This window comes from Patella vulgata, chromosome 8 (genome assembly GCF_932274485.2).
Source record: "Patella vulgata chromosome 8, xgPatVulg1.2, whole genome shotgun sequence".
Classification (NCBI taxonomy): Eukaryota; Metazoa; Mollusca; class Gastropoda; family Patellidae; genus Patella; species Patella vulgata.
In genome coordinates this window covers 1138374-1151843 of record NC_065886.2, presented here as the reverse complement: position 1 = coordinate 1151843, position 13470 = coordinate 1138374, and the positions used below count along the sequence as shown (strand labels likewise).

General features: G+C 33.9%; 1 protein-coding gene across 1 annotated transcript; it reads right to left on the bottom strand.

The window, feature by feature from the left end:
- Positions 1-728: 728 nt before the first annotated feature.
- On the bottom strand, positions 729-7844 carry LOC126829703 (protocadherin gamma-A4). The gene is made up of 3 exons (XM_050559790.2): positions 3780-7844; positions 2674-2764; positions 729-2131 (listed from the first exon to the last, which is right to left on the bottom strand). Exons 1-3 carry the CDS (start codon positions 6465-6467, stop codon positions 1473-1475), a joined length of 3438 nt encoding a protein of 1145 aa, XP_050415747.2. The 5' UTR covers positions 6468-7844; the 3' UTR covers positions 729-1472.
- Between the last annotated feature and the right edge of the window lie 5626 nt (positions 7845-13470).

Genomic DNA, 13470 nt, shown 5'->3' with positions numbered 1-13470 from the left:
AATTATTTCTTTACCGTGGTATTCCCACTTTATAACTGATATTTTAGAAGAAAGAAAACCAAGTCGGTACTAAAACCGAAGCCGGTACCGAAACTCAAGTCGGTACTAAAACCCAAGTCGGTACTAAATAATATATATTCACTGAAAGGAAATATAATTTATTTTTTAGTGATGAGTTAAAAATCGAAAATCCTGTTTAAAATGAACATTTTTCGTATAGGATTTATCACACTTTCACTTCCAAGTCTGTTTACTAAGCTCCTAGTATAATATTACAATATGACCCGTCCTATTATTGTCCTATATTAGACATCCCATGGTGTATTATTGTCCCATATTACACATCCCATGGCGATATTATAACGTTGATTTGAATAGAAATACAATAAGAATGTCGATAATTAAGTTGAATACACGTACACCACTTTTATATCTTATCTGGAAACATGTCCACTCAACGGTCTTCTATAATCCTTGAGTGGCATTTAGTGATTGAGCAGATTAAAAAACACAACACAATTTATATGGAATACAATCACTCTTTTATACACATATAGCACAACACAATTTATATGGAATACAATCACTGGTTTATACACATATAGCACGACGATTGTACTTGATAACGATAAGAGAATACTTGTTGAAACGTCCGTGGTATGTGTCTATAAACCAGTGATTATATTCCATATAAATTGTGTTGTATTTCAATAATATTTAATACTAACATGTATTACAATTATATATACATATTATCACAGTAAAATTATTTATTATTCCAGTATTCACATTATTATTACGTCATATTCTAATTATAGCCCGGACATAATGAAGCTATATATATTAAAAGACCACCTGAACCTAATGTTGGGACCAGCTCAAATTCGCCTACTCCCACGTTAGCCTTAACGGGTAAGCTGGCTAAATTTTTACCTTTTGGACGCCCCGACTTAAAATTACTAGATTATCTGCTTTCTGGAAAGCGTGTTTCGTTTCCTTCTGGTAAACAATTATAACATCATTGGTCAGACAGAATAGTTGGCTGGTAATCTGTGTAGAACCTATATTCTCCTCAGGAATTTTAAACTAGCTCACCTTTAACCATCAGAACAGCGTGCATACTATTCAACAGACGTTTCTATATATAACAGGCATTGTGCCGAGGCCAACGCGATACAATAATATTAGGCATTGCACCGAGGTCGACGCGATATTAATAGATAACAGGCATTGTACCGAGGTCGACGAGTGGATGGTTTGAATTCTTCACACCAAGCACTTACTATGTTGTATAACAGAGTCATCGCGTGTTCTGCTAGGTCATTTCCGCATCTACGACTGGTTGACGGTACCACAATAGACAGTGGATGCTATCCATCTACTGGTATCAGGTCGACGATACTGGAGAAACTAAGAACAAGCTCTCGGTGTGAGATACGTATATATCGCGATCAGATACATATACTTCCAATTCACACATACACATCTTGTGGATTGTGACCAAGGTGTGTCACGTGATAGCTGTCGTCGGGAAATATAGATAAATCATCCACAAATTGATCATTGTCCACGGTGTAACTACCCGATGTTGTCGTGGAATGTCCATCGTCCACGGTGTCTATACTGTACATGTCTATATCGTGGTTATACACGTCACTATTTCTATAATTTATTCTATGATGACGTAATTCCGTCCTTCCACCATATCGTGTATTTATATTGTCATTATATTGATGAAAACCGTCGCCACTCTGTGTAAATATTAAATTATTTTGTTTATTAAAACTTTGAGTCGTTTGTTTATTATTTCGATTATCATATTTATATTTTGAATTGTCTAAATATTGATAATTTTCTGACACATGTTTTAAACAAGGGTCTCGATTGTCATATTTCTCACTATTTGGTGTTAAATTTTCTTTATTTAAACCCGATGGTCTATTTCCGCTAGCCTTGATTTTTAAACTATCCGTGGCATTCACGTTATGTCTGGTATGATGGTGACTAGGCGGTGTCCCGGTTTTAACAGATCTCATCTGTTCGAGTCTAAAATAAGCTGGCGGTTGAATGGAACCTTTAAATGTCATCATCTGTTTTCTCGGACTGTTTGGAACACTTGTGGCACCATCGTCTGGAAAAAAACATTAATAAGGTAACTATTAATAAGGGAGTAAGGAACTGACTCACTAATAACCCCTAACCCCGGTGTTGGTCTTGAGAGTTTCCCCCATTCCATTTCCTGTTATTTTCATTTATTTATAATAACTTTAGATTAATCTCATATTGCTATCTGGAACACCTGTTGTTGTAACGACACGTTCCAGTGATCAAGTCATACATTTGCCATCTTGTATGCATGGACTTTGAGTTTGATCCCGGTTTAAAATTGATGATAGTATCAGGCCCCCCTGTGAAAAAATTTTCGACCATAAATATACATTGTCCGTCAATATTACAGCACCCCTGTGAACACTTATCGCCCCCCCCCACCCCCTCGTTGTTCTGAGCTAGTTAATTGGTACTATATTATGTACACATAACTTGGACCCCTTAAGATCAATCGTAGTATAATATACATATAACTTGGACCCTTTAAATCGATGGTATTAAACGCGGAACCATTCCAGTGTCCATGGCACCGCCCACAACCTATTGTACAAAATCCATATCTACCTTGACCTTCACCTTCACTGGCACCACGTCCACTGTCACACCCATTTGTCTCCCCTGATACACTACTCAACACATCACTCATCTCGGTTTCCTGAACAAAATACAAAAAAATAAAATAAAATAAAATAAATTATCACATGGGATTGGATAATACATCTTATTTCATGAATTCCTCAAGAAATGGCCATGGGACTGGATAATGCATGTTTAAATATAACCCACAGAATTCTAATATCATAAATACCACAAGGAATGGCCAATTTGGTATTCATCATTTTAAATCACGATACATTAACCCACATGATTAAGACAATCATCCTATTAGCTGATGAACCAGAAAGATTTTCCCCTGTAAAAATTACAGACTTAAACCAAGAAATTCGTTTTTATTGATTCAATTAACTGAACCCTGAAACGGTGTTTAGCAGACTATAAAATAACACTTTACAAACAAAGGAATAAAATTCTCAAAGTTTCTGGAAATAATTAATTATACTCGGGATTAAAAGGCGGTTAGTGAATCTATTATAATTATTAGCCGAAATTAAACTGTATATACCAGCATCTTATGTATTCCTTAATCTTTCTGTATCAACTAATTCAATTTAATTAAAACTTGGTGATCAAACGATCGTAGTGTGAATAAGACGGGTTTCTATTCATTTAATAAAACGAACCGACAGTAGATCTAAATTAAACCAATTATTTTTATATAAAAAGGTAAACTCTCTGATTAAACGATGAGTTGATGAAGTAGAAAGCGTACCCCAACAATAACCTTGAACATAACACCACGACAAACAAAAGATTGGTTCGAAACCTTGAAGATAATACACTCGTAGGACAAAAGATTAGAATGGATAAATTAAAAGTACAAACGATGAAAGCATCCCGTAGGTAACAAAACCATTTAGAATAGGCCATTGTCAATAATACGTATTAAATACATGATATAAACAGCAAGAATTGAATCGTATTAGATGCATGAAGTAAAGAACACAGGAATTGAAACGCATGACGTAGTAAACAACACAAGAATTGAATCGTATTACACGCATGACGTAAACAACATAAGAATTGAATAACAAGAAATTTAAATGACCAACCTTTGAAAAGCTACAGTCACCGCCATCCACTTGATATTTCTCTGCTAGTTTCATTTTAAAGACGATTAGCTCGTCATTAGAGGGTGGGGGAGCCTTTAAAGATTCTCTCTTGAGGTGTAAAGTTGTCTCGTCACTGTCGTAAACATGTACACCCTCCTTGTACATCGTATCACCAAGATTCTTCATATCGTATTGAGAATGTTGTTGTAAATGTTTTTGTTTATCAGTGCGTTTTAATAATAAAACAACTGTAAGAACTAATATAGCAACTACTAGAGTTATACTAACTATTATTATAACTATCAACATATTGTGTTCAGTGTGATTTATATAAGCTAAAGAAGTAGAATTTCCTTCTACTATAACCATGGTAAAATTAACAATAACAGATTTCGACTGTAAACCTCGATCAGACACCTTCACTGATACACTAACATTACCACAATCTTCTAAACTTAATTGTTTATTTAAAAATATAACTCCAGAATTCTCGTCGATTATAAAATATTCGGGTTTTTCTGAATATTTTAGTTCATAAATTAATCTAGAATTATCTCCTTCGTCCTCATCCACGGCTTCTACATGGAGAAGTTCGGTTCCCGGAACAGTCTGGTAAAAGACGTTGATGGAATCGACAGAAGAATTTGGGAAGCTAATAAAAGGTTTATTGTCGTTTTCATCCAAGATATAGACATTAATTTGAACATCACCAGATTGTTGTGGAACTCCCAGATCGTAAGCTGTAATGATAAAACTATAAACGGCTTGTTTTTCTCTGTCCAGAGTTTGTTGAGTTGATAAATAACCGGCTTTTGATAAAATAAAAGGTGAAGTAGAATTAGTTTTAATCCTGTAATTAAGGCGGCCATTATTTCCGCTATCTACATCATGAGCTAGTAATTTACCCACAAAAGCCCCAGGGGCTGAATTCTCTTTGACGTTAAATATATAAACAGGTTCATTGAAGTAAGGTGAATTGTCATTTTCATCAGTTATTGTTAAATATACGTTTACAATAGCAGAAAGAGGCGGGATTCCCTCGTCTACTGCTATTATAGATATATTCACGTGCTTCTCAGCCTCGTAATCAAAGGAACCTAACACAATGACGTCACCTGTTGTTTCATTCACTTCAATTGTTGGCGTCATCTCAGAAACATGACCAAGTTTGTACATCACGTGTCCATTTTCTCCGACATCTTTATCCGTCGCCCGAACTTGCAATAATTTTAATCCATTTTCATTATTTTCTGATATGTTGATAGAATATTCAGATTGTTCCAAAACTGGTGGATTGTCATTGACGTCATACAGCAGAACTGTTAAACTGACTTTTGATTGTAATGGCGGCTGTCCGCCATCTTGACACACCAAAGTTAGTTGATAATCAGATTTAACTTCGCGATCTAAAACCTGATTCAGTATTATTTTGTATTGATCAGGTTTGATTTGTCGGACACTAAATTCAGTAGAATTTGGCACTTGGCACGAAACGTCTCCATTTATTCCAGAATCCACATCTTCTGTGACGAAATGTGCGACTAAGGAGCCGACACTGGTCGCTTCACTGAGATCAACGGTATGATTAGTTGATACTAGATTCAGTCGAATGACAGGTGGAGTGTTAACATTATCTAATACTGTAACATGGACGATACATTGCGATATTTTAGATTCAATCCCTCCATCCTTTGCTTCCACGATAACACTTTTGGTTTGACCTTGAAGTGGCGTCAATGATGCAATAGGATAAACATCGCCATTTCTTGAGTTTACAGAGAAATAATTCACCACATTAAAGTCAGTTTGTCTGGAACTAAATCTATAAGTAATTTGTCCATTTTGATGAAAGTCTCGGTCTGTAGCAGAAACTGTAACTATGGTAACATTTACAGGAGCTGTTTCATTAATGCTGACGTTATAGACGGTGTTTAGAAAACGAGGCTTGTTGTCATTGACGTCCGTTACGTTAATATAAAGTTTCATTTCGCCTGATCGTCTCGGTTGGCCGCCATCTTGTGACATAACTGTTAATTCGTATCGAGAAACAGTTTCTCTATCTAAAGGTGATTGTAAAACAATGCTTACTTCCATACTACCGTCCAGTTTTCTTTGTGTTTGTATACTAAATACATCACTAGCTGGCACCAGTGAATAAGATTGAACGGAGTTATTCGCCCCTGTATCTAAATCTGTGGCGCCATCTATTAAAAATGACGTGCCTGGCGGCGATGATTCTAAGAACGATAACTCAGACGATGATCGGAGAAATATCGGAGAATTGTCATTAATGTCCACTATCCGGACAGATACTGTTAACGTTTGGAAAAAAGATGATCCGGCCAACAAAGACTGTATTCCTACATTCAGTGTTAATATACACAAAACTTGAAACCGACAAACCGTTTCTCTGTTTATCCTTTCCCTTGAAGAAAGAATCCCTGTTGAATTGTCTAAATGGAACTTGGTACTTCCGGTGGATGAAAATAACCGGAAACTGAGTAACGGAAGTTCCCCAGATGATATGACAGATGAAACGTTAGAGTCGGTAGATAGATCAGCGATACGAACTGGCGGTTCCTTCTCCTCCTGTACATCATAATACAGTTCTTCAACGATCTGTCCTGCCACATTGGTTATCGACATCATGGCACCGGCTGCTATAATTAGTAAAGACACACAAGCCATTGTTGAAATTATATGAATACAGTTATTCGATCAGAGTCTGTCAAGGTTTGACGAACTAGATTCTGACGGTTCTCAACTTCTCATGACGTCGATCTTTATGACGTCTCTATCAAATGAAACACGTGGTATAATATAACTCCTATGAATACTAACACCGTGGGATATTAACTCTAACTATAAATCCTCGGGTTTATCATGAATACAAGCACCAGGGGATATTAACCAACTATAAAAACTAGATTTTATCACGAGTTGAAATCTGATGCAGTATTTTACTTTCTAAATGTAACTTGAATCAGTTACCTGATCACACCTGTACTTGATGTCCACAGGTAAAATTTACCTTAATAAATATCCTATTCTATTTTATTGTTCACCGATCGTCTTTCATTAAACCTACCACAGTTGCCACAAATGAATCCACTTTCAAATCTACATTTATAATCGTTTGTCGCTTCACTTTCTTGTATTAAACTGTAATTTTAATTTAGGAGAACTTGTCGTGTAATATTGATAAACACTTGATGGAAGAATTTAATCTAATTTAAATACCACAACCCAATAAAACGCTGCAGAACATCCAACATAATATAATACAGTTTCCTCCTTGTTAAATATCACATTATTTGTCCAATAAAAACTAATTATTGTTTTTGAAAATATTCTCAGATATCACGATATTTATAAACTGTAACATTTGTCGAGCTGACTGTTCAATATAATCTAATTTAATATCTTGTTACTCGAAGATCAATTGTTTGTTGATATATTATTATCGTACAGTAAGTAGACTTCAAGTTACAGTTAGTACAGGGTATCACGTGTTATTTAATGTTTTGTTGGCTGACTGTTTTTAAAGTTCACTTGATTATGTTGAAAAGGTTGCAGTGGTGTTCGTGTTTTAGATTTAAACTTCAGTAATTAAAACAAATACACATGTAGACAGTCGAGATAGATATACAATGTATTATCTTATTTTACATCTAGTTATAAAACTCCACTGACTGTCAAACTGTCCAGTATATTCTTGTTTATCCTTAAAGATTCTGTTATTAAGGAACAACACAACAGTGTCCTCTGTATCTGGTTTTAATAAATCCAGCTACATCGTTTCTACACGTAACTCTGTATCTTCTTAAACACCATCATAAGATACCCCAACATCTGTATAAACAGGTATTCAATAACTTACGTATAATTCACATGCAACGTTTCAGTACGTGTATTTAAATCACAGCTGTGTTTCTCTAATTAAGTTTTTCGTTACTTGGATGTTATGACCTGGCTCTTAAATTGTTTTTCCTCCAGTAAAACGGTTAATGGTGAATCTTTCTTATACTCGGTTTAATCTGTCGCTGTAACTATTTCACGGTTACTGGTCTGTTTAACGACGGATTATACAGCCAATCTGACACATTGTTACAAATATATCTGTTAAGACACGCCCACAGTCACTCATCTCCACCAATCATCGAACAGGATACTTGATCTCTGTACCGCGTGAAGTATTAAGGTTCATCATGACAATCGGATATCTGTACGTTTGGGTTAATCCTAAAATTCAAACAAACTCGCTCAGTTAAGCCGCTTGTAATACTTGTAAAGAGAAATATTTTTCAAGATTACTTCATGGTGTTCAATAGAGTTTTTATAAAATATACAAGGTGTATTTTCTGGTGATTTAGTTGAGTTAGAGAGATTGTATTTATTACGAGTTCTCTAGCTGATCCTAGTTTAATATCAAATTACAAGGGATATATTGGTACGTCCTCTGTAAATTATTCTTGCTGGCTCTAACTTATAGAAGCTTATTGTTACAATCTGTTTATATTATACAAGACATGTATAAAAGTATTGCCAACATCTGAAATAGTTCCAGGTGACTAATATCGTTTAGCATAGGAATAACGCGTACCGATTTGCATATAGCTATTTAGTGGGGCTTTGATTATATTAGAAACTTTAAAAAATATTGTTCGGCCCTTGCATTTGTTACATGGTTCGTGAAAAGTTTTCAATATGAATTTTATTATTACCAACACTTTGTAAAATAGGAAAAATAACAAAATAACAAATTTCATTTGTGTATAATTCTGTGATATTTATTTATACATCTGAAGGCGATAATGAAAGAAAGTTCATAGAATCAGAAGTTAATTCTGAATTTGATTTTGAAAACTGGTTGAGATTTGATTTTATTTTATTTTAGGTGTCGCTAAAATAATGAAAATCCTCAGAACGGGTAGTTGTTTAAGTGAGAATATAGTACATTAATAAAGTTGTTAAGATTTAGTTTTAATTTATGCGAACAGATAGTTGTTTAAGTGAGAATATAACACATTAATAAAGTTAATATTGTACAACATTAATTCTATAAATTATGTACTCTCATGTTCATCTAACGACAAGGAGAACTATATGACATTTATCAATGATAACACGTGAGCGCGAGACCTAGCAAGCACGAGACAGGATTAAAGGGCAAACAAATAGGTGAAGTTTGTCTTCAAATTCTTCCTACAAAATTTAGTCAATCAGTTGAACAAGGATTATAACACGAAACGAAAACAAACTCACAGATATGTGAATTAGAAGGAAGAGGGTTGATGCTGGATTTGTCTGCTGTATAAATACAAGTCAACAGTTTGTCAATATGAACTGTTAAACATAGCGTACAGGTTGATCTAAAATAACTTCTACTGACTCATAGGTTGGGATGAACCGTTATATAATCATAGTAAAAACTTCAGTAACCCTGAGGGAAAACTTCCTAAAATTAATTTAATAATTTTCTTTCAAAATGTCTCCGTTAAAATCTAATACAGACTTGAAGGAAATTATAACGTCTTTGTTAATAAATTCATTTAATATTTTAGCATTTAGGCTTATTGTCATTCATTTAATATTTTAATTACATTTATTGATAAATATTTTTTTTTATTTGTTATTTGAGATTATTTCTTACAGTCCATACCTTTATGATTATTTACTGCCTAAGAGTACAACTAACTATATAAACTCTACCATGGAGAAGTGGTATCAGATGTTCTGAACACATTCTACTTCGCGAGTGATATTAAAGATATTAACGTAAACTATACCAGGTTGTGGAGAGACTCGTGTTGTTTTATAGTAAACTATACCAGGTTGTGGAGAGACTCATGTTGTTCTATATTATCATGTGGACGAGAATGAACATTTCTCATCTTTATTATTCCAATTGATACAGAAAAGTAGTGCATTAGCCCCATATTAACAGATTCCTAAAGATATTTGCCATTTCCGATTTATGCGCTTATTTCTAGATTGTGTATTTCTAGATTGTGTATTTCTTGATTGTGTATTTCGTTTTAATCTGATATTGATAGATTCATGAAGTTTTATTGATCATTTCCATATTTTATGCTAATTTCTAGATTGGGTATTTTTTTAAAAAAAAGAAAACATATATCTGTGCCGCCATGATAGTTTGGTTAATAATATTTCCATTGTTGTAATTCCCCCTACCTATGAAATTTAAAAATTAGACAATATAGAATTATCGGACGTTTTTTTTATTTGATTATTTACGAATGTCATTTCATGACTGTTACAACGTGGTGTTGGAATTAAGATGATGATGTAATAATTCCTTTCAGTTGACGCTGTAACCATGAAACATATTTGAGCACAGCATGATAAGAAGGACTACATGGTGTTTACTTTCTACCCATATGTAGCAAGCTGGACGACGAAGACTACATGCTATTTAATTTTCTCTCCATAATGTAACAAGCTGGGCCTACTATTAATCAAACCTTGTGGGGAGATAGAACAACATTTCCTGGGGTGAAAATGGCCTTTTAGCTAAATCAAAATAAACACAGTTCTAACGATTGTTAGTTTGTGTTGACTAAACTATAAATAAATAAATAAATAAACTCGGTTATTAACGTAACCAGAGAGTCTAGTATCAATGATGAAGGTGGATTTTCATACAATAATAAAAAGATATAAATTTGAGTTATGTTCATTAAAATCTGAATACTAATTTGGTTTTAATTTGCTTTTTCGACAATTTATAACTCGTCCATGAACGGGATTCGGCAAGGCGCACTACTCAAAACTATGCTATTTGACATCGTCATCAATGAATGTGAAATAAAGCAAGATTTTCTGTTTACAAAATTCCGCAAGGCGCATTACTGAGACCTGTGTATTTTTATATATTCATCAATGAATTTAATATAAAGAAAGGTTGCTGGTGTGTAAAATCTCAACCGATTCTATATGTTTAATTCCGTCATTTCGGAATGAACACGATAACGGCCGTGGTAGATCTGTACCCAATACAAACTGGTTAAAAGGATGGAAGTTGTATATTTCCCTATAATTTCACAAATATTTAAAAATAAATTCCCAGGGTAAATCGTACAGATAACTAAAGCGGATTGAAAATGTCATAGTATTTAACGCCAATTTTCGTACAATAGATTATGGGTGGCACTCCTGGGAAAATCAACCCAACGAAAACAAATTCTATCATTAAAATCAACTCTCTAAAGAACCTGTACATGGTTAAAGAAAACGTGTTATAAACCCTTGGATAATTCAAACATTTCTTGTGTTCTAAAACCAGAATCTAACGAGTTAGATATCTGAAGTTGTTTTTAGACCCGAGGGTAGCTTACAAGTTTATAGCGTGACTGTTTGTAGGGATTTTACACGTTCTTTTGGTAGTAAAACAATTTGAAGTAGTTGATGGCGTGAATGTTACAACAAACTTGTGAAGGTTTTTATCCCCCTTGCTAGGTTATAAATACAATCTGTAACTCAACACTCGGTGTGTTAAAAGACAGTGGTTTAATGCTGTGGGGAAGAGTCAAGTGATTTGTAAATGTGTTAGGTGAAAAGTGTGACCTTCGATAAGACAGAGAGATGTTCAATTATATTCCCTTGAGATATTGGTCTTATGTTGGTTGTAAACAGAAGGAAATCCTCGCACCTTGAAAACAAAAACAATCAAACTAAAACCCCTTGAGAAATTCTGCATTTGTAAGATTTCTTTATTTGCTTCGAGATGGTCAAAAAGTCAAAACCCCCGTTCTTTGTTTTGGAAAATTGTTTTATAAAAGCCCTGAATGGAGAGTAAAAGTTCAGAGGAAATTACCGCGAATCATAGATTTTATCAGTGAAATTAGACGATTCTCTTGAATTAACACTGTAGTCTAGTGTTAACAATTACCAATTAAACAGTTTACCATTTAGTGTTTCCTATACACGACATCTTATCGTTAATCAGAGATGAAAGTTTGGAGGCAGGGGATTAAAGTAAATTATTTCACATTGTCGTACGGTGGAGAAGAGAACTAATTAAAAAGTTTACCATTTTGTGTTTCATATACACGATTTCTTCTCGTTAATCAGGGAGGAAAGGGGATAAAAGGGGGTATCAAAGTGAAAAGTCTATAGTTATTTGTGTTTTATCGTTTATCAGATCAAGGCGAGTTTAAAGTACAATTTCTCATTATATATAGTACGCTGGAGGGAAGAACTAATTAAAAGGTCTACAGTTTCAATGTGTTACTTCTGATATAGTGCGGTTGAGGACAGACCTAATCAAATAGTCTACAGACTTTCCGTGTTAATTCTGATATTTGAGGACAGAAGGGGACAAAGTGATGCTATGAGTAAGAATAATTAGTTTTAACAGAGTTAGGTTATTAATTAGCCAGTCTGTTGTATTATAATATCTCAGGTACAGAAATTGGTAGAGGGAAACATAACGCGCACGTGTAATTAAAGAAAACACAAGAAAGATATAGATCTAAATAATACGAATTTACAGAGAGAAAACATGAAAACTTCTGTTAAATTTCCAACCTTGTAATTAGCCGTCTAACTCGGTAAGAACAGATTGATATATTACATACACCAGTTGAAGCAACCCAAATACAGGTACAGAAGGTGATAAACGGCGCACCTGTAATTAAAGATAACAGGAGAAAGATATACAATATAGATCTAAAAAAACATCTAAGGTTGTGTTAAATTTGTAGAATTAATTGAGATATACACCCAGTTAGAGCAACCCAGAATTTGTAGGCTTGTAATTACAGGTTTAACTTGATATATGTACACGCCAGTTGGAAAACCCCAGATGCGGCTATCATTTTTTTCAAAGATTAAATAATGTTTGTTCTGTCAATATATTGGTGTTAAATTTTGATATGATATTGTTCACTTGGATTAGTAATAATTGTTTATATAGTTGTCTAGGATTTGGATATGAAGGTTTTTAATTTATGTAGTGTTAATGTGTTGCTTGGGTTCTCTTATTCCAATAGTAATACACTCCCTCGACCTAAAAGTTATTTTAAATAAATGTTGAATTCAACAGTGAAACCCTCCCTCGACCCATAAGTTACTTTAAATGATTGTGTTCAATTTATTATAACCAGGGAGGCTAGTCACGTTGCTGACAACGGATTTTACAGATCAAAATATTCTAAATATAATCTATGTTCATTAAAGCTCATCCACTGAATAGTAGGTTAGTTTCTTAATGCTATTGGTATCATACCAAGAGTCTGCTTTATAAATGTTTCATGAACGGTTTTCGGCAAGGTGCCCTGTTGCCAACTATGGTATTTGTTATATTCACCAATATATTTGAAATAAAGCAACAAAAAAAAACTCAACCCAAATCATACAATTTAATGAAATGGATTTTGTTATATCAACAGTTATACTCTTGGTTTGAATGTCGCCGAAATCACTTTGTAGTCGTAACATCAAGTGCGATTAGAACCGCATCTTTTAAAGTCTAATAACCATCTTCATCCGATGACAAATTATAAAATATTTGAAGAACTCTTTTATATGTTTAATAAAACAATTATAGTCGTCAGTCCACCTTCTATATTATAATCTAGGTAGTTATCGATGTGTCGCCACCTGGTGTGTATTTATAAATAAGGGTTATATTATAATATAACTACTGGTTATTATAGTTAAATAGAGA

What these genes read in the sequence shown, in the direction of transcription:
- LOC126829703 (XM_050559790.2), bottom strand. Translation starts at nt 6,467, where the DNA reads ATGGCTTGTGTGTCTTTACTAATTATAGCAGCCGGTGCCATGATGTCG. An exon ending in GTGACTGTAGCTTTTCAAAG is followed by an intron (nt 2,765 to 3,779) that starts GTTGGTCATTTA and finishes TATTTTGTTCAG; the next exon opens with GAAACCGAGATGAGTGATGT. An exon ending in CAGTGAAGGTGAAGGTCAAG is followed by an intron (nt 2,132 to 2,673) that starts GTAGATATGGAT and finishes GTTTTTTTCCAG; the next exon opens with ACGATGGTGCCACAAGTGTT.